The 25,880-nt window shown below is 37.6% G+C and overlaps 1 protein-coding gene across 2 annotated transcripts; it reads right to left on the reverse strand.

Moving 5' to 3' along the window:
• Positions 1-715: 715 nt before the first annotated feature.
• Positions 716-25,880, reverse strand: LOC120265129 (sacsin). 2 transcript variants are annotated; one of them, XM_039273039.1, is made up of 14 exons: positions 25,462-25,880; positions 24,003-24,729; positions 16,103-22,080; positions 13,809-15,304; positions 13,368-13,631; positions 10,737-10,954; positions 8,960-9,231; positions 5,055-8,103; positions 4,696-4,828; positions 3,587-4,107; positions 2,567-3,484; positions 2,314-2,490; positions 975-1,204; positions 716-884 (listed from the first exon to the last, which is right to left on the reverse strand). In XM_039273039.1, exons 1-13 carry the CDS (start codon positions 25,782-25,784, stop codon positions 1,007-1,009), a joined length of 14,274 nt encoding a protein of 4,757 aa, XP_039128973.1. In that variant the 5' UTR covers positions 25,785-25,880; the 3' UTR covers positions 716-884; positions 975-1,006. The 2 variants fall into 2 exon arrangements, with proteins under 2 accessions (XP_039128973.1, XP_039128970.1); XM_039273036.1 differs by having other exon boundaries at positions 716-1,204.

The following is a 25,880-nucleotide window of genomic DNA, read 5'->3' on the forward strand; positions in this document are numbered from 1 at the left end:
AATGTCTTGAATTTTTTGGGGGATGTAGTGCAACATTAATAATTTTTTTTAAGGGTTTTCCTGTCATGATTAGATCCAGAGTTAAATAATATTGCTTCATGGATCCAAAAGGAATTAGAAGAAATATATGAATTAGAAATATATGGTCTTTAGAACCGACAGGACGAATTTTGATTTGTTGATCTTAAAATATATACTGGTATATTATTTATTAAGAAAAAAGGCACTCTTAAGAATTTCTGGGAAAATTTTTGCCGTTCAGTTCTAGAGCTGTGCGATGATAAATTACCGTTTAAAGTATAATTAATGTAAATTTTAAAACATATTTCTAAGGATATAATCCTGACATGTGTAGTCACAACCCATTCAAGCATTGAGTAATCCTTTGCCTCCTAAAGCAGTTATGACGATGCACCAGACCAAAACATTAATTACATACCACCCCATGACAAGAAAATTTAAGATCAGTGGCATCAATGCATCTCACTGCGCTCTCTTGCATTTTGTCAATAATTAGTGCCCTACATATCACTAGGAGATAACAATTAACAAGTAAAATAGTCAGTGAAACAAAAAGCTGCTAGTTCTTCTTTTACTTTTTTTTTTTTTTTTTAACAAGTGAAAATAAGGAAGTAAAACACTTATTTTCCAAGTATGTTGGCTGAATGCTAACAGAATGAATAGAATCACAGAGAACAACACCTGCCAACAATCCTGCTGAAAAATGGATTCTTTTTCATTAAATTTTAATTTAAAATTCCTGGAAACTTTACATGATCTTTTTTCAATCTTAACTTGTATTCACACTACTGAGTTTCTAACTCTGTACAATCTTCATTCAATAAGAACAATTTTTCAGGCAATATCTCCTGAAATTATAGTGCCTGCACAGATAGTATGTAATTGTTTTGCCAAATATGTTAAAACATCTCAAGCAGATAACTTCATATTGCAAGATCCAAGTCTGAAAATACCTGCGGAGTGCGGATATTAGGAGCGAGGGACTTCATGGACGGAATATTTTCATGATTTTAGAGACCTGGGCACGGCAAAATGGGCACCTAGAAACAGCAGCCGAGCATCTCTGGCACAAAACATGGCCACAAGGTACAATTGTAACATTCACCTCATTGTTAAGACAGACCCTGCATACCCATGCTGCCTTGGCTACGTCTGCTTCTTTGGAGGAAGCATCAGCTTTTTCCTGGAAGACATTATCAAATTTAACTATAAAACAACAGCTTTTTCCAAGGCAACATCAGTTTACAATCTACACGCCTGGTTCAACTGACTTAAAGTTCTATTATTCCCTTTGGGCAAACAACTTGCATATCCAGTATGTACATCCAATTACCACCGGAATATACCCTATTCATATTTATGCAATAATAATAGAACATCAACTGAGATTGGCATCAAATAATCTTATGTGTGTACTTCACAAAAGCCACATTTAACTACACCATATTTTTCAATCAGAACTGATTTTTTATCACATAGAATTCTAGATGAATTTCCAAAAGCAAATAAAGAAACAGAAAGCACTAGTTCAATTTGTTCTCAGTTTTGGCTACATGGAGCTGAAGACAGGTAGACTATTTGCCAAGAATGCACATTTAAAACCAATGGACTCCATGTCAACTTTAAATGACTGTTTCTCAGGCATCTTCGTGGCACTAACATATGTTTGGTAAGTGAATGAACAGATTTTCTCCAACCAAACACCCATGTACTATCTTACCAACTCTTCTCTACAAAATTTAATTATTTAAAAAAAGTATTTACAAATCAATTTTTAAAATATATTAATATTCATTACAAAAGTAAAATTTTAATCTTAAGTTCTTTAACTTCAATTAGTATTATTTATAAAAAAAAAAAAAAAATCTTATAGCTCATATAAATGTTTTCACTTCAAAAAAATTCCCAAAACATGTTCCATTAAATACACTCTAACCAGCCAAACAAACACAACTCGAGATACTGCCTTGATGCAATCACAACTAGATATCTAAATTTTGTAATCATAACTCGATACACTCATAACCACCAAAGCCACTAAATAGCTGAAAACATGAAGCCATCACAATTATTGTTATGACATGGGAAATATACACAATAACAGTATAACCATCACCTAATATATGCTATATATTTGATTGAATGTAATTGACTTTCAATTTTCACAGGAATATACCACCAATATATTTCACACAAATGGCCAGGGTCAATAGAAATTAGGATAATGCGTCTACAGCCAATTGGAAATGCAATAATCTTAATCTTATAGAAGCCACAGGCTAAGGAACAAACCTGCTCAACCAAAAGGGCCACCTGAGATTCTTTGAGCTGTTCTTGCAGAGTGAGAGTGGTGTGTATTAGCGACTGCTTCTCAGCATCCATATTAATTCCAGCAGATGAAAGCATGTCTTGAACTGCTTGCACTAGTTCAGAAGCAGATACTCTGCCGTACTGCAGCTCTTGGGCATTCTGTCAACAAGTCTTTCAGCTAGAGGCAAAAACAGACCAGAAGGAATTAAAAGTGGTTAAGTAAAGATAACCTAACCTTAGAAACTGGTATCCCTTTGCCACGAGCTTCAGATGTCTGGCTATGCTGCGTCAAATTTTGGGTCTCACTCTCACTTCTTTCTGGCAAGGATGATGAGGAAGCCAATTCTATTGTTGAAACACTTTTAAATGAGAAAACTTGAGAAGAAAGCAATGCTTGATTCTCTCCGGGTGCAATTTCCACAGGAAACCTGTAAAGTGCCTGACCAGCTGAAGGCCTTGCATCTTCCAAGACTCTACCATACCTAAGTTTCTCCCCATTTTTCAATGTCTTCCATGCCACTAATTCTCCACTGTAGACAGGCCGTAGAGGAAGGAATTGCACCTGAAGAGCATCCTGGGGTAACAGTTCTTCTCCAACTAAAAGTTTATTCTTTCCTGAAGACTTCACAACTCCTCCTTCAGACCCAAGATTAAGCAAAGACAGAAGTGCCTTATCTGAATTTTCAGGGCATGAAAAAAGCAGCCCAATAGGTAATACTGTTGGTGCCCTTAGTACCTGGCTCACCACAACAGCGATGACATCATACAGGGATATACAACTAGGAGGATCTGCAACCAAGATACGGCTGTGGGTTTTGTCCACAAAATGAACAACTCTGTGCCCGGTACTTCCTTCCCATTCTTGAATAACAGAAACTTTTGTTATTCTTGTAATGTCCACATACTTTGGAAGCAAAAGATAGCGAGTGTGGAGGGACCTAACAAATTGCAATTTCTCTGCCACATGTCTAAGTGAGCTTTGTATCTGACACAAATTCCGGCCATCAAATGAAGGAAAGTGATTGGTTATGCTATTCATCAAGATCCAGACAGCATCCTGAAATGATTTGCTCAACAACTTATCTGTTATTTTATGCACCAGGACAGACCCAATCTGATCCACAACCTCTAATTGCAAGCTTTCATCTAATTCCTGTGAAGAACAAAGAAGATATTCAAAGAGGCCTTGGGGCAATGCTTATTAAGATATCTACTGTACAAGAAGGTCTAAGAGCCCAGAGATAAAGGAACATACCTCAACAACGACATCAGAGAGCTTTTTGATTCCCAAGGCCATACATATATTTTCTGCAAGCTCTGGATGCACAAATCTTAACCTGGAGGTATCAATGTTACCAATGAAATGGTACCCATAAGAATCCATATAGACACATGACCTTGCAAGGACAAGCCTGCATCCATCATCTGGTACTATTGCATCACACACCCATTCTGTTCCAACCGATCCTTTCTGACTTCCTCCATCACAAATAAAGTTCAAAATTTCCATAACAGCACGAAATTCATTCGGATTTAGACGCTGATATCCACACAATTTTTGGATATTTGAAAGAAAGTCCCTTGCATGCATGATGGAAAGAATCTCTTGCATCCCCATCTCCTTTAGGATCTTCACAAATGGGAGATACAGGGCAGGCAGTTCGAATGCAAATGGTGAGAGATTAATAGTTAGACGTGCAAAGAGACATTTTCCAGTTGCCAAGCGAGTGCCATTTGCAACTGGCACAAATGACAGTCTCTGCAACTCTAATATATCTGCAACATGGAAGAACATCATGTGAATATATATGGCTTAACCCTTACAGAAGCAAAGTGGCTTTTAATGTTAGGATGAATAACAAAGCACAACCACTTCAGCTCTAATAGTTGGTTCTCTGATCTTTGATAAAATTAACGGGCCCTTAAGGAAAGTTTTTAATAAAATCCTTCTGATTGCCAGGTTAAGGATAAGGCTTGTGCAAAGTTAGAAGGTAGAAGTGCCAATCAAACTTATTTCATAATTTCCATAAATATCAACTTTCAAACTCTTGATGAAGTTCCCACAGGACCTAGTTGATCAACAATACCTTTCCTTCAAATAGTTGAATGGCATGCAAAACTTGGAAGTTTAAATAAATGTATAAAAATATAGGAATTATACAGGCAAATACAGAGCTGAAGGGCTTGTGAGAGAGAACTAGTATGCTGAATTCTACTGTCAGTTCATTACTAATGGAGGACTGTGCAGTTGTGAGATAACACCAAAATTACCCAACATGCAAGCAAACAAAAATATGATAATCTCTTTTAGTGAATGGAAAACGTCAAATTGATATTTGAAGTAAGAATTGCACTAATACCAACCTGAAGAAGACAGTGTTCCCCAAACTTTTTCCAGGTACTTCAAAATTTCAACACAAGCATCATCAACTGTCATCATGCCTGATGTAGTTGGCCAGTGTGCAAGTGTATCCTCACCATTATTTCTCCCAACAACCTGAAGAAGATTTAAATATAGAACACTCATTATAAACTGAGTCTTGTCAACTACATAATCCACACTCCAGTTTCCATCCCCAGCTCATTAACCCAGTTTTTAACACTTGACAAAGGAGATAGTTGGTGCCCCAGAAAAAACAACAACAAAAATTATTAAAAAATAATCGTAGTAACAAAGAAGAATAATGATAAGAATAAGAAAACAACAAGCATGCATTTACTACCTGCAGGTGCTTCAAAACAGTAGAAAAGGCAGGAGGGCTCCTAAGGTGGAAGGCTCCCCAAGAAAATTCAGGAGGGATGAAACTTTCTTTAATTAGAATGGGAGCAACACTCCAGGCAAGAGGCCAATCCTTTAACAAGATTGCATCCCTATAAGAAGTCAGTATCCTCTTCCCACCTCTTTTACCACCAATACTTGGGAAGCCTCTCTCAGCAGGAATAAATGCAATCTTACCAATCATCTCACAGAAATTGTTGTCATATAAAGTTGCAAAGTTTGCAAATAAACAATCCACAACAGATCCAGCCAAGGACCATATCTCAAAAGAAATTTCATTGTGGGCACCAGAAAATTCGGCTTCAAAATCATCAGAATCTTCCACATGTGCCATGGTTTGACTCCCCAGAGTCTCCAGTTTTCTTGCACATTCAACAATCACATCTGCTTGAGAGGATGTTCTTAAACCTGTTTTCCTCAGTATATGAAGCCAGCCATCTGACATATACCTTTCCCCAGGAAACTTGTTACGCTCTCCAGAGAACACTGATGCCAGTAGAGAATCAGAGGGATCAAGTAGGTTTCTTGGTTTAAACAAGTCCTTGCACTGTTCATTTGCGCTTAACACAAAGTTGGTCTCCTTCAAACTGGTTACTATATTAGAATCTAATTGCAGATCCTTCCAATTTGTGTATAGATAAGAAAGAATTTTTTCTTGCTCATCTGGACCTTTTCCTTCGAATCCAGGCAATGCAAATTTTAGAAATACTTCCTGATCACTCAACTCTTTAACTCCAAGAGCATGGAAAAATATGCCTGCCTCTGCTGAACTTGACAGACACCGCTCATCATTAGGATGAAAGAATCCAGTTGGAGAAACAATACATTGTTCAGGGCCATACAATCGGGTGTAAGTTCCCAAAACTGTTTTATAGATAGGAAGTTCTCTAAGAAAATCTAGTTCTTCTCTTTTGTACACATATGAAGTGGAAGGTCTAAAGTCAGACACAAACAGATCAAACAATCTATCACGATCTTCACTTGATAAATCTGTAGGCTCAGTAAGATAACCATTCTGTTTACTAGCAAGCAGTTTGGATACAACTATCTGGCCAAGTGAATGATTGGGTGCAGGAAAAATACTGCAAAATGCACCGAGGTCCAAAAAGGACACATCATATACAGGCACATTAAACTGATTTAAGAGGTGTAGTAGCCATGGATTCCTCAATTTCATCAACTCAAATTCACTGCGGTATAACTTCACTTCCTCAGATTGAGTGGTGTCACTCTGAGAAGAATTTAGCATCTCAGATCCTTCATTGTTTAAGTTAGAAACTCCATTATCGACAGTTGTATCAGTAATTGGGGGACAAAATACCAGCTGGTATTGTTTTACACGACATAATATTGGCCTATTTAAGAAAGCTGGAATTAAAGGCCAATCAGATATCAGAGAAAATTCACCCTTCAAAGTCCAAAATGTTTTCCAGAAGAGTCGTATCCATTCAGGATCAGGTTCATCACTCCTTGACTCTGGACTTCTTTCCCATGAAACCCAAGGCATCAGCTTATGGTTCATGACATGGCTCACCCATCGTTCAGGAAAAAGAAACTTGAGATGGCTAGCAAGAAGTCGAGGACAGAAGCTTCTCAATTTTAACAAATTTTGAAGAGTTGGGTTGGAGAGTAACTCGGTCAAAGTTGGTTTATCTAAACACCTGTGGTGGATAAAGTTTTCTGCAAGTGGATGCATCAATTCTTGCTGCTCCTTGCTCCCAATCCAAAGTTCAGTTGTCCCCAGCCTTACAAGACACTTTGATGAAGTTGGAAATGGCACACCCTTGAGCTCAGTAGCCATTAATAAAATTGACTGATCAGCAACAATGGTGCTACCTGCTTCAGCAGTCTTCTGAATTTGTAGGCCTCCTGCCACGCTTATATCCTCAACTACTCCACGGCCAAAATCATATAATGCCCTGCCCAAGCTTGACACAATTTCAAGTGTGTCAACCCCTGAACTTGCTGAGCTCTGTGCACCACTATGATTAGATCTCCTTGTATGTGAACTTGATGACGTTGCCAATATTATAGATGAATTTAAATTCTGAGTAGGCATACTCTCTAAAGCATATGAAGTCCTGGCCTCTCCCATTGCACTTCTTAAATGTTCCGACAAGTGCTGAAGGTGAATATCTGACAAGCAGTAATCAAGCACTTCCACATATGCGTCAACAAATTGAAGTAAAAGAGTAGAAACCTTGAGCAGATCCCGAACCATCTTAGGCTTGATTTCTCTCACTTTAACTCCAACAGCCTGAATTTCACTAACCAATTCAGAAGGCACAGAAAAAACTGGATAATGTTCCTTGATGAAGTTGCAAACCTCAGCAGGTGGAAAGTCATTGTCTTCACCATTTCCAGGTTGAAAAAGAAACATACCTTCATCAGCTCTAACAACATTTCCACTGTAAAGCTGCCAGACAGGAAGATCAACAAGGCGTGCATAGAATGGTCTTATTACTTGTTCAATTAAAGATTCCCAATCTGCTTCAGTAGCTTTAAATGGATTTGAATCATTAGCAGAATCCCCAACTTGAACAGGAAACGCTGATCGCTTCTTAGATCTGGGCCAGAATGAATAAATTTTGTCACCATAAGCACGCAAAATGTAACTCACAAGACGGGCTGAACTTGACTCAATGTCTGATGTCAAAGGATCCTTCTTAAGCTTTTGAAATTCCATAACCATCTCAATGTATGAATCACGAACACATAATAACAATTCTTTGTTCCAAGATTCAATTAACTGATTCCTGGAATGACTTTGTTGTTTCTGAAAACCCACTGTGCGTGCATTACTGAAAAGATAGCGCCCACCATTGTGGCATGCAAGAAAGCATCCGAGAACAGTAACTGGCAAGCTTATATTTCCAGATAAGGGGAGAGGTGACAGCATACAGCTTGAAAGATGCGCACTTATTGGCTGTCTATTTTGAGATACGCAAGCTGCAATTCCAGCAACTGGGGTCAAGTTGTAAGCAAGATACTGCCTGAAATGAAGAGGAAGGGAAATTGAAGCTGTAAGAAGCGTAAAAAGCAAGTATGAAGCAGGTTCAAGAATCCACTACAATGTATACTGCAAAGTGCAAACACAACCTATGCATACAAGTATAAAACTACAAACATTAAAACAATTTGTAAACACATGGAAGAACAAAAGGCTGGAAGGTCCAGAGTTGTCCAGTAAAAAGGATTGCATAATTTGCCAATTATCATTCCAATCGGTTTCAGCACCTAAGAAACTGGGAGTGTTCCAGGACTAAACATTTAAATATCTGTAAAATGAGAACTAGGAAACTGAAAGCAATTCAAGATGTTATGCACCCTAGAAATGTTTTTTATGATTCATCATGCTGTTTAATCTATGTCTGTGCTGCTAAGGACTAATTAATTAAAAAAGCAATAATATAAGACTAAGAATTGCAAATATGATCACTAGAATCAAAATTTTACTCAAAAGCCCATTAATATATACAATATATGCCACTCCATGTCAACGTGAGCAAACTGCATCCTCACACGGCTTGCTTTTGCATCTGCTCCACACACAGGATTAACTGCCCATATCTTATTATTATTGGATCATCTTGATAGATTAAATTCTGAACATTGAAAGCTATCATATTCCAACAACTGCCAAAGGTCTCTAACCCAAGGTTATTGCGGTCAGGCTCATTATAGTGTCCTACCTTCAGCATCATCACTGATTCATGGAGGATCATAGTGAATTATATTTTCATGATTACCACATTATTTTAGCCAAAGAAAAGCAATTAAATGCACATGCATAAACAAGAGACAATAGTACATGTTAACTTCAGTATTAGTAAGGCACATGGTCCATACTTATCCAGAGCCATGTTTCTTGTTTGTCCTGATCCCAAGCAAAGCACAACCAACCATTTATCCGTGGTGTTGCTTCCACTTCGGCTAACATGAACGTCAATTACATGTGTTTTGATTGCTGCAGAAGAACTGCTGAATAACCTAGCTATCTGGAACTTTCTCCATTTCTTTTCCGAAAAAGGATTCCTCATAATAGCAAATGATGGATCAATAGAAACAGAAAAATCCAAGGAAGGCTGCAAGTTCCCCTTCTCCCATGATGATATTGATACCTGAAAAGTCAACAATTGTTTGGGAGAATTTGAAGAACCCACAAAAATCAAGTCAAATATATTTACCAAAGAAATATACTAGATCCTAGACACAAGAATGAAAATTTCAATCTATCAATCATAAAGAAAATGATATATTAACTACAGCAGGAATCAATTGCAACCTTTAATGCTTAGAATTTACAATAAAATGCAGTTTGAAGAAATTCTTTGTACCCAAATCTTAAAACAACAACAAAATGTCTTCAATGCTTAAAATTTACAATAAGAAAAGCAAGTTTGAAAAAATTCCTTTGTACCCAGATGCCAATTCAATATTCCTAGATTCAAGCAAGCTAAAGGGCAAAGATTGGACAGTATGAAAAGGGCCAAACCACAGAAGCATGGTCTTTATGAAAGGAGGAAAACACTTAAGGTCAAATTTGACCCACATGGAAACAGTTCCAACATCAGTCAGGTTTTAGATTGGGTGAGACTCATATTCACTTCATAGAGTCCAATTCAGATTCACTGTAAAGAGCTCTCTTTCCCAAAAGGTTCAATGATTCAGTATATGTTTAAAATCAAATTATCATCCAGAAGATCAATTCAAGTAGGATGGTTGATGATGTGGGAAGAGCTGGATTTCTACATATCATGAGATGATTCATTCAAATATTGCTAAAATAAGACAGCAATTTAGGTTCACATTCAACAGGGAAAGGCCAAATTTTGACACCATGAAGAGAGATGGCCACATGTTCCACACCTGAATCAGTTAATGTTTTGCCACACTAGAATCAAGTTGCACTAACAGAATGAATTTACAAACTACTTAACTTTTATAAACCAGCATCTGAAGGTCTCATCCCAATAGTTGTGTTGCTTAAATATCCAAACAGATATGAATATCTGGCTCCGAGCAAGTTGAGCACAAACTAATGTCTCTTCAGTCCATCAAGAAGCTTCCTCAAAATGAAATCAAAATTTACTAAAATGAAGGAAATTGTTAACAAATATAAGCAACCAAAGCTTTTGTCCACCAGCAACATTAGCTTGCTTTGATTCACAAATAGATGATGATCAGTCAAATGGGATTATGTCATTTTTAGTGTATTTCACAATTCACACTTCCAGTATAAGATGTTCTAAACAAGACGGGTAATCCAGTTTATGAGCTTCGATTAGAATTTACCATGAATTGATCAAAACAAGTCATCCGCCTACCAATTTTATTTCCTTCTCTATTTCTCCCTAACAATTTGTCACCTATGGGAGATGCTTAAGCAATTGAAAAATCTCAACTCTGAAGTGCATAAGAACGAAACAAAGCAGAGATGGAAACATCTAACTTTATCGATACATAAAAACCATAGTCCAGTAGTGCATAAGTTAGCTAAGAGGATGAGGATCACATATAAACAAAAGAAATTTTGACGCATATGGAAGAATTTAAGAGAGAGCTAGCACATGCAACCCATGGAAACAGATGTTTTGATAATATAGGGAAGTACCAACAAGCATACCTGCAAAACGGACTTCAAAAACAGAAGTGTTGATGATGCTTGATGAATGAAACGGTCAAAAATCTTCATCACTCTATTACCACCAGTCTCAAGTTCATTCATAAATTTCACTGATAAAGGCATGCGAATAACTGTGGAATCAGATGACACCAATTGGGTTTCCTTGTCAATGATCATTGGGATAAATTGGTCATGAAATCTCCGAGTCAAGTCAGTGCCTGTAAACAAACAATTGTATATACCAACATGATTGTTAGAATTCCTCCATTATTATGACCTCGATTCCAAAACAATTAAAAGCGTCAAATTTCATCTATAAATGACTAAATGTACTGTACTTAATAGTTTATGACAAGTTATTGCATTGCCTTTCTCACTGATTAATACAGTACAACAACAATAACAATAATAAGCCGTTAGTCCCAACTATTTGGGGCTTGCTACATGAATCTTTTCCTTTCACATTGCTTTATCATGGGCCAAAAGGCTAAATACCCCAACCTCAAACAAATCATTTCACTGATTAATATAGTGTTAGGATTAAAACTCACTGTGCTATATTCTACTTAGTAAAAATTAAAATAGTAATGAAACATTATAAACAGGCATACCTTCACCACACCTTCTATCTTATTTAACCAATGATGATTCTCATGGATGTGAAGCGCATGTTCGAACATCCAAGACAAAGGCATGGACCCAAATTACTTGTGAGCAGTCATCAGAAACAGAAAGAGAGAGATAAGGCTATGAAGAGGAAGAAAGAGAGTGTCAGACCATAAGGCCAAGGATGCCATGAGAGGGACTATGGATTATTAGGCCCTCAATGGAAAGGAAAGAAAGAAAATGTGAAAGAGATCGGGAGGATGATAGATAGAGGAGGCATCATCTGACAACCAGTGTATCCCTAGAGGAGAGAGAAGGAAGGTGATCAATGTCCATTTTTAGCTAAATTGATGATTGAACCAATGATGTGGTTGAGTATGTTCAAGATTACAAAATTGCTAAGAGAAACAAGAATGCCAATGTAGCACAAGTTGAGAAAAGAATTGCCTTTCTCATGGACCAATTTGAAATATCGAAAACCCAAAGGACTAAAAGGAGAGGAAATTTTAGCCACAGAAACTGTACTAATTTTTCCAAACAATTATATGAAGAATTGGCAAGTTGGAAGGCCAGTTAACAAAATATCCTAGCAGCAACCAACCAACAGACCATGTTGAAGGAATATTATATTGGAAAATTTCTCCAATAGAAGTAAATTCAGAATGAAAATGGCATCTGCTTTTAGTCCCCATCTGTCAACAGAATCTCTATGCCTAAGCAGGCCATCAACTATCAAAGGATGCAAGAGCTTGTGCAGAGGAATTAACATTAATATAATATCTATACATTCTACACTAAAGTGTGTGTCCATGAAAGGTAAAGCAAGGTTCGGCAAGTGCAGAGTAGGAGATTAATTTTCTTACACCTACTATCTAGAAACAAATCAATCTAGCACAAACATAACGTAAGGGTTCAACTGCATGGATGTGCTGTTTGAGTTACAGCAAGGAACTCCGCCAATTTTAGAAATGAAAGACGGACACATATAATATTAGCATTTCCAGATAAATACTGAGAGTTTGATTATGAAGAATCCCATAATCATAAGTGGGGTATAACCATCTGAGCAAAAGTTTTAAAAAGTTTTGTTCTATACATCCAACTAATAATAACTTTTTTTTAAACTAAAAACAGGAATTATTAAGTTTGCGTATTTATCCAAGATATTTACACATAGAGGGCATCAGAGCGTAAAATGAGCAATATACAAAACCAAGTAAAATTAGCACAAAGTTAGTCACCTACAACAAGAATTAAAAGCTAGTTTTGGAATTTTAAGAGAGGCTTAATGGTTGTACATCAGGTTTTTTCAGGGATCAAATATGAAAAAATAAATTTGAAGACTTGGGATATTTGATACATCAAATTATTTTTAGTTAAGAAGATTGAGCCCAAAAGTTACATATCAGAAGAAATGGCCAAGATCAAGTCCAGATGAAGCTGAAATTCATTAGAGTAAAAACTTCACTGAGACAAACCAAAACAAGACAAACCCAAGTATCAATTGGGTACATGGCCTTTGAAGTTTAATCTATAACTATCAACCTCAAGTTGCTTATAAGGAAAAACAATAGAGATCCCAAAACTTGAGCTGGACTAAACTTAACCCAGACTCAATTTGTTTGTACCAAGACTTAATCCGGGGGAATCCCAAAACATGTCTTTCATGGCTAGGAAAATGCAAAAGCAGGCAGCAATTTAATGCAAAGACAATAATTAGCAACATGTGAACAGGCCGAGGATTTGACATAATTTTCAAGGTAGGACCTTGTTGGAGTTATGTTATAGTTTAGATTGGTTAATGGGCCATTTGGGCCCATACCACAAAGCCCTAATATTCCTCTATATAGGCCCTTGTACTCTTTTCCTAACCTGAATATACAAACTATTTTTCCTATCATCTATCATCATAGACCTAAAGTAGATGATTCTCTCCTTAACAGCTTTATCCTAAGAATGCATTGTAAGGATGTATGACTCATGCAAACACTGTTTGTTGGGAGAAGTATTATTCAAGTTCCATACCTGATAAAGAGAATGACTTTGCTGAGGGACCAGCACTTGAGGATGCAGCAAGAGCCAAACCAAGGGGATCAAACATGTAGAAGTAGCCAGATGAAATAATGGTCAAGAAATCACATATAAAGTAACTGCTAAGTAGCCCGAGACCATAGTTAAGAGCATTGCCCTGAATCTTCCATGGAGGAGAATGCTGGAAACCACATATTTCTTCCATACTCAAAGTTGCACCTTCTAGAACAACCGTCAAAGAAGAACCTTGAAACTCACCTATAAACAATCCAAAGAAGAAATAGAGCATATAAATGTAAGTCATATTAAACAATAACTGGAAACATTTGAAAGCACGACATTCTGATGAAATAACAGCATGAAAACCAGTAAGGGATCATAAGTTCAGAATTTACTATAACCTTACAGGTTAAACAAATGACATAGATTCATTACCAAAATTATGCTGGAGCAAAGATTGTCGAGGATGTTCCCTTTTATCATATATAATGTGCAATTTCTTCGCCTTGCAGCAATCAGCTAGCTCTAGAAGGTCAAATAATAGAAACTCGTTGTCTCCATACATTGTGAGCAACTCACAAATCCTAGCATAATCCATGCATGGTAGATCTCTTGTCAATTTCTCATCAACCAAAGACAGGAAACAAAGAGATTGCACCCCCAGCTTCTTTGCTAAATCATCACTGATACATGGATGAACAAAATACTTGTCAGCTGGCTTTCCATTGTCCATCCATGGGGCATCATTATAAACCAGATCCAAAGTACATCTCAGGACACCAGATATATCAGGAATCAATATTGAATTTAAAACTGCATCAGATGCATTTATCTCAGAAGAAGCTTCAGCAAAAGCTTCCAGGATACAATGAACAAAATTTAACTGCTCAGCCGTCAGTTGTTCCCCTTTTAAGTCATGTTGCAAACGCCACAGAACATGCAAGTAATCTGAGGTGTCTAATGTTAGCTTTACTCCCAAGTCTAAAAGCAATACTCTAAATTCTGACAGTTCTGATGGAACAACATACAAGTAAGGATGATATTTCACAGGTGAGTCAAAAGCAAGTGCTTCAGCCAAGACAAAATTATCACCCACCCATACCCATGGAATGCCATTCAGTGCTTCTTTTATATCTTTGAAATCATCCGTACCAACAAAATTTTGCAATTTTGAATAAATTTGGGGGATTTCCCTCTCAAGTGCAGAATATAAACGAGGTTCTTGTTTAGAAAGCAACTTGAGCAGTTGATAGGACTTGGAGAGCTCAATTAATTGAGTGCACAAGACACCCACATTAGGTGAATCCATCCATCCAAGCTTGCATTGTAGGTAAGTTGTGCAGCATTCACCATCTAATATTCGCATTTTAGATGACACAGTCCACATCTGAGACTTAGGCCTCGTGATATTTGGAGGTGCGATGCGATAATCTGAGGTAAACCATGGGACTCCTTCAACTGGCGGGGTAATTAAAACAGGACACCATGCTATAGTTTTGATCTTCAGCCAAAATTCATCCTCTGACATATCATAAGAAAAATCTGAAAGATGAGATACCAGATCCTGGTCATATGCACAAGGCTTGCATTCATGGTTCTCCGATTGCACACGCATACCATGAGATTTATCATCATTTTCTAGTAACATGCTAGTTGTTCTTTGTCCCTTTTTTTCACTATCAAGCTTGCACCCTAGAGCATTCATATAAGCAAGCAATTTCTGGCCATAAGTGAGAGCATCCATATTCCCTGAGTCATGCATCATTGAAATGGACCGGGCACTATCGAGTAAGCCAGTAAAACCCAAGGTTCTTCTAAGCCCAAGGCTGACCAGCGTCTCAAGTATTTCAGCGTTTAAAAACTTATCACAAGGAAAGAAAACCTCTTTGTGTAGCAAATTCTGTAAGCCAGGCACACGCGGATCATAAAGCCTAAAATATACATATAACCCTAAATTAGAATAGAAAAAGTGATTTGAATTCTTGAAGAGCAACAACCACAGTTGATTAATATGAAAAATAACACAAGTCATAACCAAATTAAATATTTTAATGTGTGCTTGATTTCATGACCAGCACTATAACCAAATTTTCATCAGAACCAAAATAACAATACAGGTAACCATTTATTAGAAAAGAAGAAGAAGAAGAAGAAGAAGAAGAAGACTATGACATCTTTTTAAGTTTGCTCTGTGATCCAAGAGAGAAACCTCTCCATGATGGGGTGTATGCACATCTAATATCCTTCAGATGTTGGCAGTAAGTTTTATTAAAAGTAGGGGAAGGACAACGGCAACAAATTATTTATGGCTAAATTATTAACTTTAATAATTGTAAAAAAGAAGCTTGTGGCTGAAGGTGCACAAGTATGGTTCTATGGCATATTAGACATAATCCCAAGAAATGGATAGTGGAAGAATTCATGTGAGCAGAGAAAATTCTCAGATGTGAAATAATTGGCAATGATAGCTTGGAATTAAGGGGCACCTGGTCTACACTCTACAAATAAAACCTAGAGTAAGTTTTGCAAGTAGTACATTAACCTTGAAAGAACCACCCTTCTTTACCTAGCAATGCCCATGGTGAACAGCCCATTATACAATCTCTAACACAGTAGAATAGAATCCAAGAATAGGTGTCCTTTTCATCTTTTTTCATTAACAGATTCAACAATGAAATTAGTGTTTGGAGTAAAAAGAAAACAAATGCAGTAAGCATAGAAGAGCATACCTGGATGGGTGTTGCCAAGACCCATTGGCTGTTAAAACAAAAGTTGTCTCAGACAATGCATTTTTGATGGCTGGATTATCTTCTATCAGAAGCTCCACATCAACAAGAATTGCAGAAAGAAGATTTGAGTGTGAAAGGAAGTCTGACATGCGGTTGAGGACATAATCCTTGTAAAACTCAGCTTTTGAAAGCTCCTGTATACCTAAATAACCTTTCAAAATGCTCTTTTCCCTCTCAGACTCAGTCTGAATAAAATTTGCATCCAGAAGATCATCATTTACACCAACTGGTTTAAGCCATTTTCTGGAATTACCCAATTTACCAAGCTCTTTAGTTCCATAAAATTCAAAGATAGGGAGAATTCTAATGATATTAGTGTGCTGAGAATTTATCTGGCCACCTGAAAACCACCTAGACTGGAATATGAAACTTCTCAGTTCATGCAACTCTCCTCTAGAGGCATTCATAAACAACTTGTCAATATCCTGCACTTGATGAGCAACTGCTCCCACAGCATTTAGAACACCACTTGCTGTGGCGTCCTGCACATACTTTTTCAACTGTGGATGATCTATTGGCAGGTCTGATCTCAAGAAAAAACAACCTAATTTCTGCAAGAGTGAAATCATGTTCTCACTCCAACCATCATCTCTGATGACATTTGAATTTTCAACAAGCTGCAAGAGGCAGTCATTCCCAACAGGCAATATAGGCCACTTGGAAAACATTGAAAGCTCAGTGCATGATTCCTTCAAATAACTCCACAGCAATCTCATCCATTCCGAACTTGGTTGTCCAAGGTGACCAGGAGACCAAGACACCTGCCTTGCATACTGCCATTCAATTGGTAAGATCCTAGGCAAGAGTTCCACAAGAGCATGACATGTTAATGGAGATAGATTTGACTCTCCAGAATGAGCCAAATCATGAAGTTTTTTAAAAATTTCATCAGGAATAGAACAGTCTAAAAGAAGGTGAGGAATAGAGTCCTTAAGAAGATCATATTCCTTTTGGTTTGCAACAAAGATTCTGTCATCTTCTCCCTGCTTGCTGAAAGTTGTGAAATGGCCATTAGCCAAAGGAACCAAAGGTAAACCCTGCAGATTAGCAGAGAGTTTGGATCCATTCATGTCACTCAAGCTGTACTCCAATGCCATAAGTACTGCAGCTTTGCTCTTAAATTCACGCTTGCGTCTGATCAACAAGGATCTTAACAAATTAGGGCTTAGAAAATGCAATGATGGGCATGCCTCCATGAATCTATCAACAACTTGCTTTGAGACACAGACCAAAGGCAAACCAACTTCAGATAATGTTTCTGCAAGCTCAGTGACCTTAGGAAAGTTAAAATCAGGAAATATGGCTTGTCTTGTTGTTATCCATTTCCCACCTCTAGCTTTGGTATATAAGACAGGAAATTGAAGATCAATGATGGACAAATAAAGCTTCCGCACCATGGATGCCCATGGTTCCAGTTTTACATCAGTTGGCCATAAAGAAAAAAATAGATCACATGGACCAATTTCTTCTGCAAGGACTGCAAGCAGATGACCGTATGCGGGACCAATAACATCTTCTAGAAGGCAAACATTGCATTCAGATCGTATTCTGCCACCCCCTGCCATGTCATTACCAAACCAGATGTCTCTTCGATTAGAAGATAATTCAAAATGAGCATTAATGTGTGCTGGAAGGCGAGTATTTATGGGAAGAGGAAGAAAGCAAAAGGCCCGACCTTCAAATTCCTTCCTATCAAATTTCGAATCCACTGGCAATTGAAATTGATTGATATCAATTTCTTCCTCATCACTCATATTATGGCACACTTCTTCCGCATTTTTCATATCAACAGAGTGCAGATATGCAGCAACAGATGCCCAAGGAATAAAATTTTTATATCTTTTACCTAAGGTTATAGCTTGGGTTTTCGCTTTGCCACCTCCTATACATTCACTTATCACCCAGAAATGTGTTCTGCAATAAAGCGGACTACGCTCCACCACAGCAACCTTTTGGCAATACCACGGCAAGTCCTTGTCCACTATTTTACTCAATTTGTCCAAAAATTGATCCCTGTCCATTCCACTTTGCTGGTTTCCATGAACAAAGTTGAGCATGGGATGGAGTGAATGGGGCTCTTGCTGAAGCCCGACAACCTTTTTCCTGGAAACACGATGAACTAGTTGCATGTCATGACCAGATCCATCTTTCACAAAAATGCTTATGCATTTGACATTACGAAGAAAAAGAAGGGCCTCGGATATAACTTCACTGAAGCAAGAAAAGAGTGCTTCTACATCTCCAGGGGTATATCTTTCCTGCTTAATTTGGCTTCTAGAAGCTGTAACCTCATTCCTGAGAGGAAAACGAAAGAGGGTTCCAGGAAAAGGATGTTGTAAGTTACAGCCAAAGTGCAAAAATGGTGTGAATTGATCAGGAAACTGTTCTAAGATCCTTCTTCCGACAAATCGAATCCTCAAACCTGGGTGACTTGGAGAAACACCAGGCAAATAATTGGCATGAGGATCAAAAATTACAATATTCTCACCAGAAACAAAACCAGGAATATCTGTAAAGTGATAAACACAATTGAAGCCAAGCCCAAATCTACCAATTGAGAAAGGTTTTTCAAGTTTACTGTCTTGACCAATGCGAGAGATTGCATAAAGATCTTGCGAACTAAAAACAGAATTGTTGAAACAGTAAAGAGCAGGTCCTTGCCATTCAGCCATCTCAGGAGAAAGAATTGATGACGTCCCATAATGAGTTTTATCCAAAAGAAAGACCACTTCAGATGCTCGTGCATCCTCTGCATTTTGGACAAGCTCAAAAAGAATTCCAGGCCCATCTGCATACATTTCAACAATATGTTTTAGCCTGGTTGTCAATGCCTCATGCTGTCCAAAAGCTTCAGCTACTCCTGATAAACTCAAATTCATTGAATCAGAACTCTCAGCAAGCAATAGTCGACGAAGTGAGCGGACACCAAGTCTCTCAGCAACATCATTTGAAATGTTGCTGTGGGCAAATTTATGAACAAATGTTGCAGAATTAAAAGCAAAATTAGGGATATCTCTAGAAGCATGTTCACCAATATCAAATAACCAAGGAGCATCATTAAATACCAGATCAGTTGCCAGAAACAATCTACAAGATGTGTCAGGTAGATAGATTTCAGCTGGTAAATCTTGAAATTGAACTTCAGCCAGATGTTGCACAACCAATACAGCTGCTCTAATTTCTTCCCCATCAAGTGGATTGAGAGCTTTCCTAACTGCCATTCTAGAAAGAATGTTGGCATAGTCTATTGGTTTCAAGTACTCCTTCACACCAAGTTCCAAAAACAAGGCCTTAAATACTGCCAGATCAGCAGGAATCACACGTATATAAGGAGCAAGATGAAGGTGCCCATCAAGAACTACTTCATTAACTGTTGCAAACCCATCTCCCACCCAGATCCACCGACAACCCTCTAGAACAGCTTTAACGATATCCATTTCATCTGAGCCAATCAGATTGGTCAACAAATTGTATATTCTTGGCATTTCAAGGGCTAATTCTTGTCGAAGCAATTGCTCTGTCACAATCTCATTATCTTTGCCAAGCTCAAGAAGTTGAGCAGCAAGGATGCTTCCTCCAGGAGGAGAAGACCAACCCAGGCTAACTGACAAGCATGATGAACATTCACCAGCAAGCAGTCGCGTGCTTGCAGAGACCAGCCACATGTCTCCACGTTGCCGAACTAGTTTAGGTGGAGCAACCATAGATGAAACAGAAGGCCATGGTAGAGAAGGATGCAGTGCATCAACCAGAACAGGGCACCAACATATCATTTTTAGGTCATTCCAGAATCTATGCAGATCTGCCTCCAAAGACGTATCATGACATCTGCGTCCAACTTTTGACAACACGGTGCTCACTAATCCTTGGCCAGCATTATGTGGATTACATGACCATTTGGATGCATTAATTTCTAGATACGACAAAAGAACCTTACCGCGTAAATAAGCTTTTGACTGATCCTTCTGAATCAAAGATTCAATCTGACGGGCACTCTGTAAAATTGTGTCAGCTGAAACTGATGTTCTAAGGCCCAAAAGTAATAGCATGTCCAATATATGTTCTTCTTGAAACATATCACAAGGAAAGTAATCTGATTCCTCCAGAAGTGCATACAGTTCTTCCATACGAGGATCATACAGAGAATGAGGACTTTCTAAACTTCCATTGTTTGTGGGAACAAATTTCATAATTCTTAAATATCCTTTAAATGAAGAATCTTCTACAGCCAGTTGAGGAAGATCTTGCAGAATGGATAGCATGACACTGTCACGAACTTGTGGTTGCAACTCATCTAACCTGTTTAGAATTTTCTGTCTATAGAAAGTAGTCTTTTGCATGTGTTCCATTCCGTAAAACTTGACAAGTATAGCCTCTTCAGATGCAGAAGTACAAAAGAGAAACTCACCATCAAGCAAGTGGTCAGGTATGCCCACAGGAGGCAAGTACTTGCGGGAAATCTGCAAATCAGAAAATTGGATGACGTCAGAATATCCTCCGCAATGAACTCTATAAATAGGTAATCGTTTGCACATCTTTATATGGATGTCAGATAAATTGCGTCCATAGTACCAGTCAGGGTTGAGAAGGAAGGAATGCAACTCATTTTTCTCATCAACAGAAAGTTCTTGAAAAAGAATCTGCAATTGGTTTACATCAGAAGAAACAGTGTCAAAAACTGAGTTCAAAACACCAGCAGCATCACCATCATAAACATAAAGCAATAGTTGTCGATGCTCAACCCCATATTTTGGGTTAAGAATCTTGCAGCCAATCTTCACAAGAAGCTCATTCATGATAGCTGATAAGTGCTGTGCATTAATCAGCTTTGAGGATTCTGAGGCCCTATAGAGGTACCCTGAAGTAGAAGGCAATATAGGCCATTCACTGTATACTGACAGATCATGACATTGATCTCGAAGGTATTGCCAGAAAAGCATGAACCATGTTCTAGTAGGATGCATCATGTCAGACTCTGGATTCCATGCAACTCTGAATTTGAATTTCCATTCTACAGGGAAAAACCGGGGAAATAACTGAAGAAAACTTTGCCCATCAAGGAATGTAATATTTGTCTTACCCTGAGAGGCTATCTCAGAAAGTCTATTGTATAAATTTGTAGGGATATTGCAGTCAATAATTCTATCTGGAACTAGACTTAGCAGCTTGAACTCCATCTCATTGCACAAAAAATAAGAGAAACCCATTGAGGACACAGAGAAGGGTCCAAACTCACCATTTGCTAAAGGAAGCAAAGGAAGACCTTCAATATGATCACAGGCATTGCTCAGATCACTGAGACAATATTCAACTAGAACCAATTTGTGTGATCTGCGCAACACGAACAAGGTGTCACATTTTTTAAGGAAATGTCGTACTGTAATAGTATTAACCAGTCTTTGCTTTAAATGAGTACAATATCGGAAAAACATTTCAACTAGGAGTTTAGGTAGATGAACAATGGGCATACCCAACAACACAAGGGCCTCGCAGAGATGATTATTCTTACAAAACTCCTCATCATGAATAAATGCTTCTGATGGTGATATCCATTTTCCACCTTCAGAGTTTGAGTAGCAAACTGGAGTCGAACAAACAATTTTGTATATTTGTTCCACCAAAATGCTCCAAGGTTCCTCAAATGAGCCATTTGGCCAAAAAGAATAATATAACTTAGTTGGACCCAAGACATTGCGCAAGTTAAGGAGTAATTCACTAAACAGTGGAGCAACAACATCTTCTAGTAGAAGTCTATTCCAATCAGAACGGAGTTTGCCACCACGGTCCATGTCAGCTCCATACCATATGTTGCGTCTGTTGGAAGATACTTCAAAAAAACCATTTACTTGCACAGCTAATCCAGTTCTTACAGGCAATGGGAGAAAACAGAAGGCCTGTCCTTGTTTGAGGACATCATCCTGCAGAAACATTTCACAAGCAAACAAGAATTAATCCAACAAAAGGCAGATTGGCATAAAAAGAATAAAGTGTTGCGTTAGATTGAATAAAAGTTTAAAATATAAGAAATTGTCATGCCATCTATATTGCCCAGTTAATAAGTATGGGTTGTAACATTATTTACTTAAATTGTAGATGATCAATAATAAATTTAAAGGAAATTTTGATAATAAAGATTAATAAGAAAATCCTATAACAATGATTATTTTAGTTTTCCACACATTTCTTATTTTTAATGTTTTTATTTTAGAATAATCTAAAGAAAAGCAGGAAAAAAAACAACAGAGACACAGAAAGCAACCAGAATAGCAGAAAATAAATCAATTTTGAAACAAAAACCAAAGATCAAACTGAGTTTTTGAAACCATGATCCTAGATTTCTGATTTACCTAGGTTGCTTAATTAAGAACACATTGAATACATTTCATAACCCAGCCTTCACGCAATAGTTCTCTTTCTGGTGATTTCATTGATCTCATGTATAGCTATCTAAACAAACCATATAGTTAATCAAATATGAGAAAATACAAGCATATAGGCAATTAAAGGAGTTACTAAAAAATTAAAGATAACATCAATGCAATATTATCACAAGAGGATTCGTCAAACCATTAAGGTTAATTGGTTGATAACAATAGTTTAACTATTACCCTCCAAATAGCAAATTACCTTTCTTTTTTCATTAAATAGTTATTGTGAGATGGAGGAGAATATGGGTATTATAAGTCCCTGGTGGTTGTTGCACCAAACTATCTTAATACAAGAGAAAAAAAGGGCAAGATAAAATCAAAAGAGTAAAGTTGCAATACAATCTCAAACAACACCCCACCCCCGGCAACAAACAAACCCCACAAAAACAAAAACAAAAAGTCCCACATAGGAACTCTAGATATTCAAATCTGAAAGCATGAAGAATAAAATGCCATGTTTGGAAAATATGTCCTGCCCTCGCAATGATCATTCTAAGAATACTATAGTTATAACAATGGACTAAAATAATATGTAGATAACTGAATGATTCTCTCCAATGGGAGACAACAGTAGGAAAATTTACTCTTCATGAGTCAATAGCCAAATGGTTTTAAAGGTCAAGAGGTAGACAATAATCTATGAGAGAAATAAGAACTATCTATATGCATTTGTTTAGTACAATGCTATATAAGTAAACTCAGTGTTCATCGGTGGCACTTTGTTCGAGGCAGCTCATGTTTTGTTCATGCGAGATTACCATTCAAATGATCTGTCCCGTTCTAGCCTTTAATTTACAATAAGATATCAAAAATATTGCACGACATACAAAAACAAAAAGTGAAAAAGAGAAAAGTTCCAGAAAGAAGCGGAAGGAAAGAGAAGAAAAATATATAAGCAAATTGCCACAGAAAGAGAGATGACCCACTTCATATTTAGCTTGTACGAGATACTAGAAAAGTAGATGGTATCATTGAAACAAACGCTTTCAACAAGATGAAAGGTTACAATGCAGAGGCCAAAATGAAATCTGAGCCCAAATGACCACTGGATAATGAGAAATTTCCAGCTGGCTATTGGATCATCCAGAGTTGTAAATAGGTCAATGGCTAATGAGGTGAATAGAAAATGATCAAATATATCAAAGTTATTCTCAAGATAGCATCTTTAGCAGTAACAGTTATTGTAATTCAATAAAACTAACTAAACTATTAAAAGAAAAACATGAATATCTGAGAATTAAAAGAGTAATCTTTCTCTCTAGACAATTGAGGCACAAACCTCAGTTTTCTAACACTAACATGGACATTTCTCCTCTTATACTCTAAATATATATTATTACTCTAACATCAACTAATGCAATATTATCTTAAATAGTGGTGTCCTTTGAAAAATAAATAAACTAATTAAGTACCTCAGTTAAGTTATCAGATATGCATGCTGCAACAGAGGCCCAAGGAAGAAGTTGAAGATCATATTGCTTTGCAGCAGCAGTTGCAAAAGCACCAATTTGGCTGGATATTGGTGCCATTCCCTGAACCAAGAAAAAAGTGTCCATTCTCTTCTCCACAGTTGTTCCCATGCCTGCCTCACTCAAAATATCCAATGAGAAGGAGTCCATCTGCCAGTTAGAAAATTCAGCTGAGCTAGAGAAGCGTTGAAGTGCCTGACGATGCCACACTGTTTTTTCATTCATTGAATTGATGGACCATGCGTAAACCTTTTGTGGTTCCTTCTCACCAGCTTCCCATATGTACATTTCTATAGAAACTATGTTCTTTTGAAACAACAAAGTGAAAACTGCTTCCTTGTAGAGTTGATTAAACATAGAACAGATGTCATCCTCCAAGTATGCCTGCCTAGACAGCTTGCTGGCAGCTGCCTGATCGGCACTCCTCAAAGGAAAGCGAAATAAAGTCCCATTGAAAGGGCTTTTCATGTCACATCCAAAAGCACAATATGGCACAAACTGATCTTTAAAAAGTGGCAAAGCAGACGAACTAACATAATTGAGACGCTTTCCAGGATTTGCAGCAGAAACATTTGGAAGGTATTCACCTTGTGGATCAAATATGACAACATACTTGTCACTCACAAAAGATGGCAGATCAGTAATATGGTAGACTGAATTAAAACCAACCCTAGAAAGAGAAAAAAACATACAGATAGGATCAGTCCAATTAAGTTGTTTGCAAATTTAAAAAAAAAGTACAGATATTAAGTAAATTTTGGAGAATTAACAAATATTCAAATAATTGCATCTGCTAGTGGACGTTTCTTGCTGCTAACATATAAGTTTTCTGGCTTAATAAGATGTTAGAATGTATTATAACTAATAGTAATCAACTAAATAAATCCGGTTATCCCTCATAAAAGCAATAAGAAACTCTACAGTATAGCCTCTATAGACATTCAGACATCTTGTCCTACAAAAAGTATTGAAAGAGGTATAACAACAAGCCATTTTACGCACTTTAAAAGGTAAAGTTTCACAATACGTCCATTAGTAAGAAAAAACGGAAATGTATATAAAAATCTTAAACTTTGTGTCTTTCCACCACTAACAACTTGCACAAAGCAGAAAACCATTAATATGAGTGAATGACCTACTTCGACTATTAAAGGCTTCAATACCTTTGAATGGAAGTGGATTTCAATCACCACAACTCATGTAGCTCCACCAATGATTTCTGCTAGAAAAGGAATTTACAAAGGTTACAAACCTTTTTGAGCATAACCCTAATTCTTTTGCGAAACGATTTTCTCATCCACCAAATGCAATTCATACCAAAGCTAAAAACTTCACTTGACCAAACCTACCAAACAATGCCAAGAAAATCAACACAAACGAGAAGCATACTGAAAGTTCTTACCCAAACCGGCCGGTCTTCCAGGCTTGGCCCTGCTTCTTGCTGCCCCCAATGCGCGAGATGCTAACGAAGTCATCCTCTGAAAACACAGCATCATTGTAGGCGAGGAGCGCCGGCCCCTGCCACTGCGCGAGCGATTCAGAGAGCAGAGTCTCAGTGCCATGCGACCGGCGATCAAGGCAGAGCCGAACCTTGGTCGCCCCAGCATCATCAGCGTTCTGAATTAGCTCCTTGAGCACGGTGGTGCCTTCGGGATAATTCACTAGAACCTCACGGATTCGGCGGGTGAGGTCCACCCGCTGCCCGAAATCCTCGAGGTGCTCCATTGGAAGCTATGAGGCTTGGATCGCGGATCGCATCGTCTGGAGAAAAACCCTAGAAATTTGGGAGAGATCTCGTCGTCGTCTTGGTTCTTGACTTGG

The sequence above is a fragment of the Dioscorea cayenensis genome, chromosome 1 (genome assembly GCF_009730915.1).
Source record: "Dioscorea cayenensis subsp. rotundata cultivar TDr96_F1 chromosome 1, TDr96_F1_v2_PseudoChromosome.rev07_lg8_w22 25.fasta, whole genome shotgun sequence".
NCBI classification, from domain to species: Eukaryota; Viridiplantae; Streptophyta; class Magnoliopsida; order Dioscoreales; family Dioscoreaceae; genus Dioscorea; species Dioscorea cayenensis.

What these genes read in the sequence shown, in the direction of transcription:
- LOC120265129 (XM_039273039.1), bottom strand. Translation starts at nt 25,784, where the DNA reads ATGGAGCACCTCGAGGATTTCGGGCAGCGGGTGGACCTCACCCGCCGA. An exon ending in AGAAACATGGCTCTGGATAA is followed by an intron (nt 8,104 to 8,959) that starts GTATGGACCATG and finishes TCTTCATTTCAG; the next exon opens with GCAGTATCTTGCTTACAACT. An exon ending in AAGGGATACCAGTTTCTAAG is followed by an intron (nt 2,491 to 2,566) that starts GTTAGGTTATCT and finishes ACTTGTTGACAG; the next exon opens with AATGCCCAAGAGCTGCAGTA.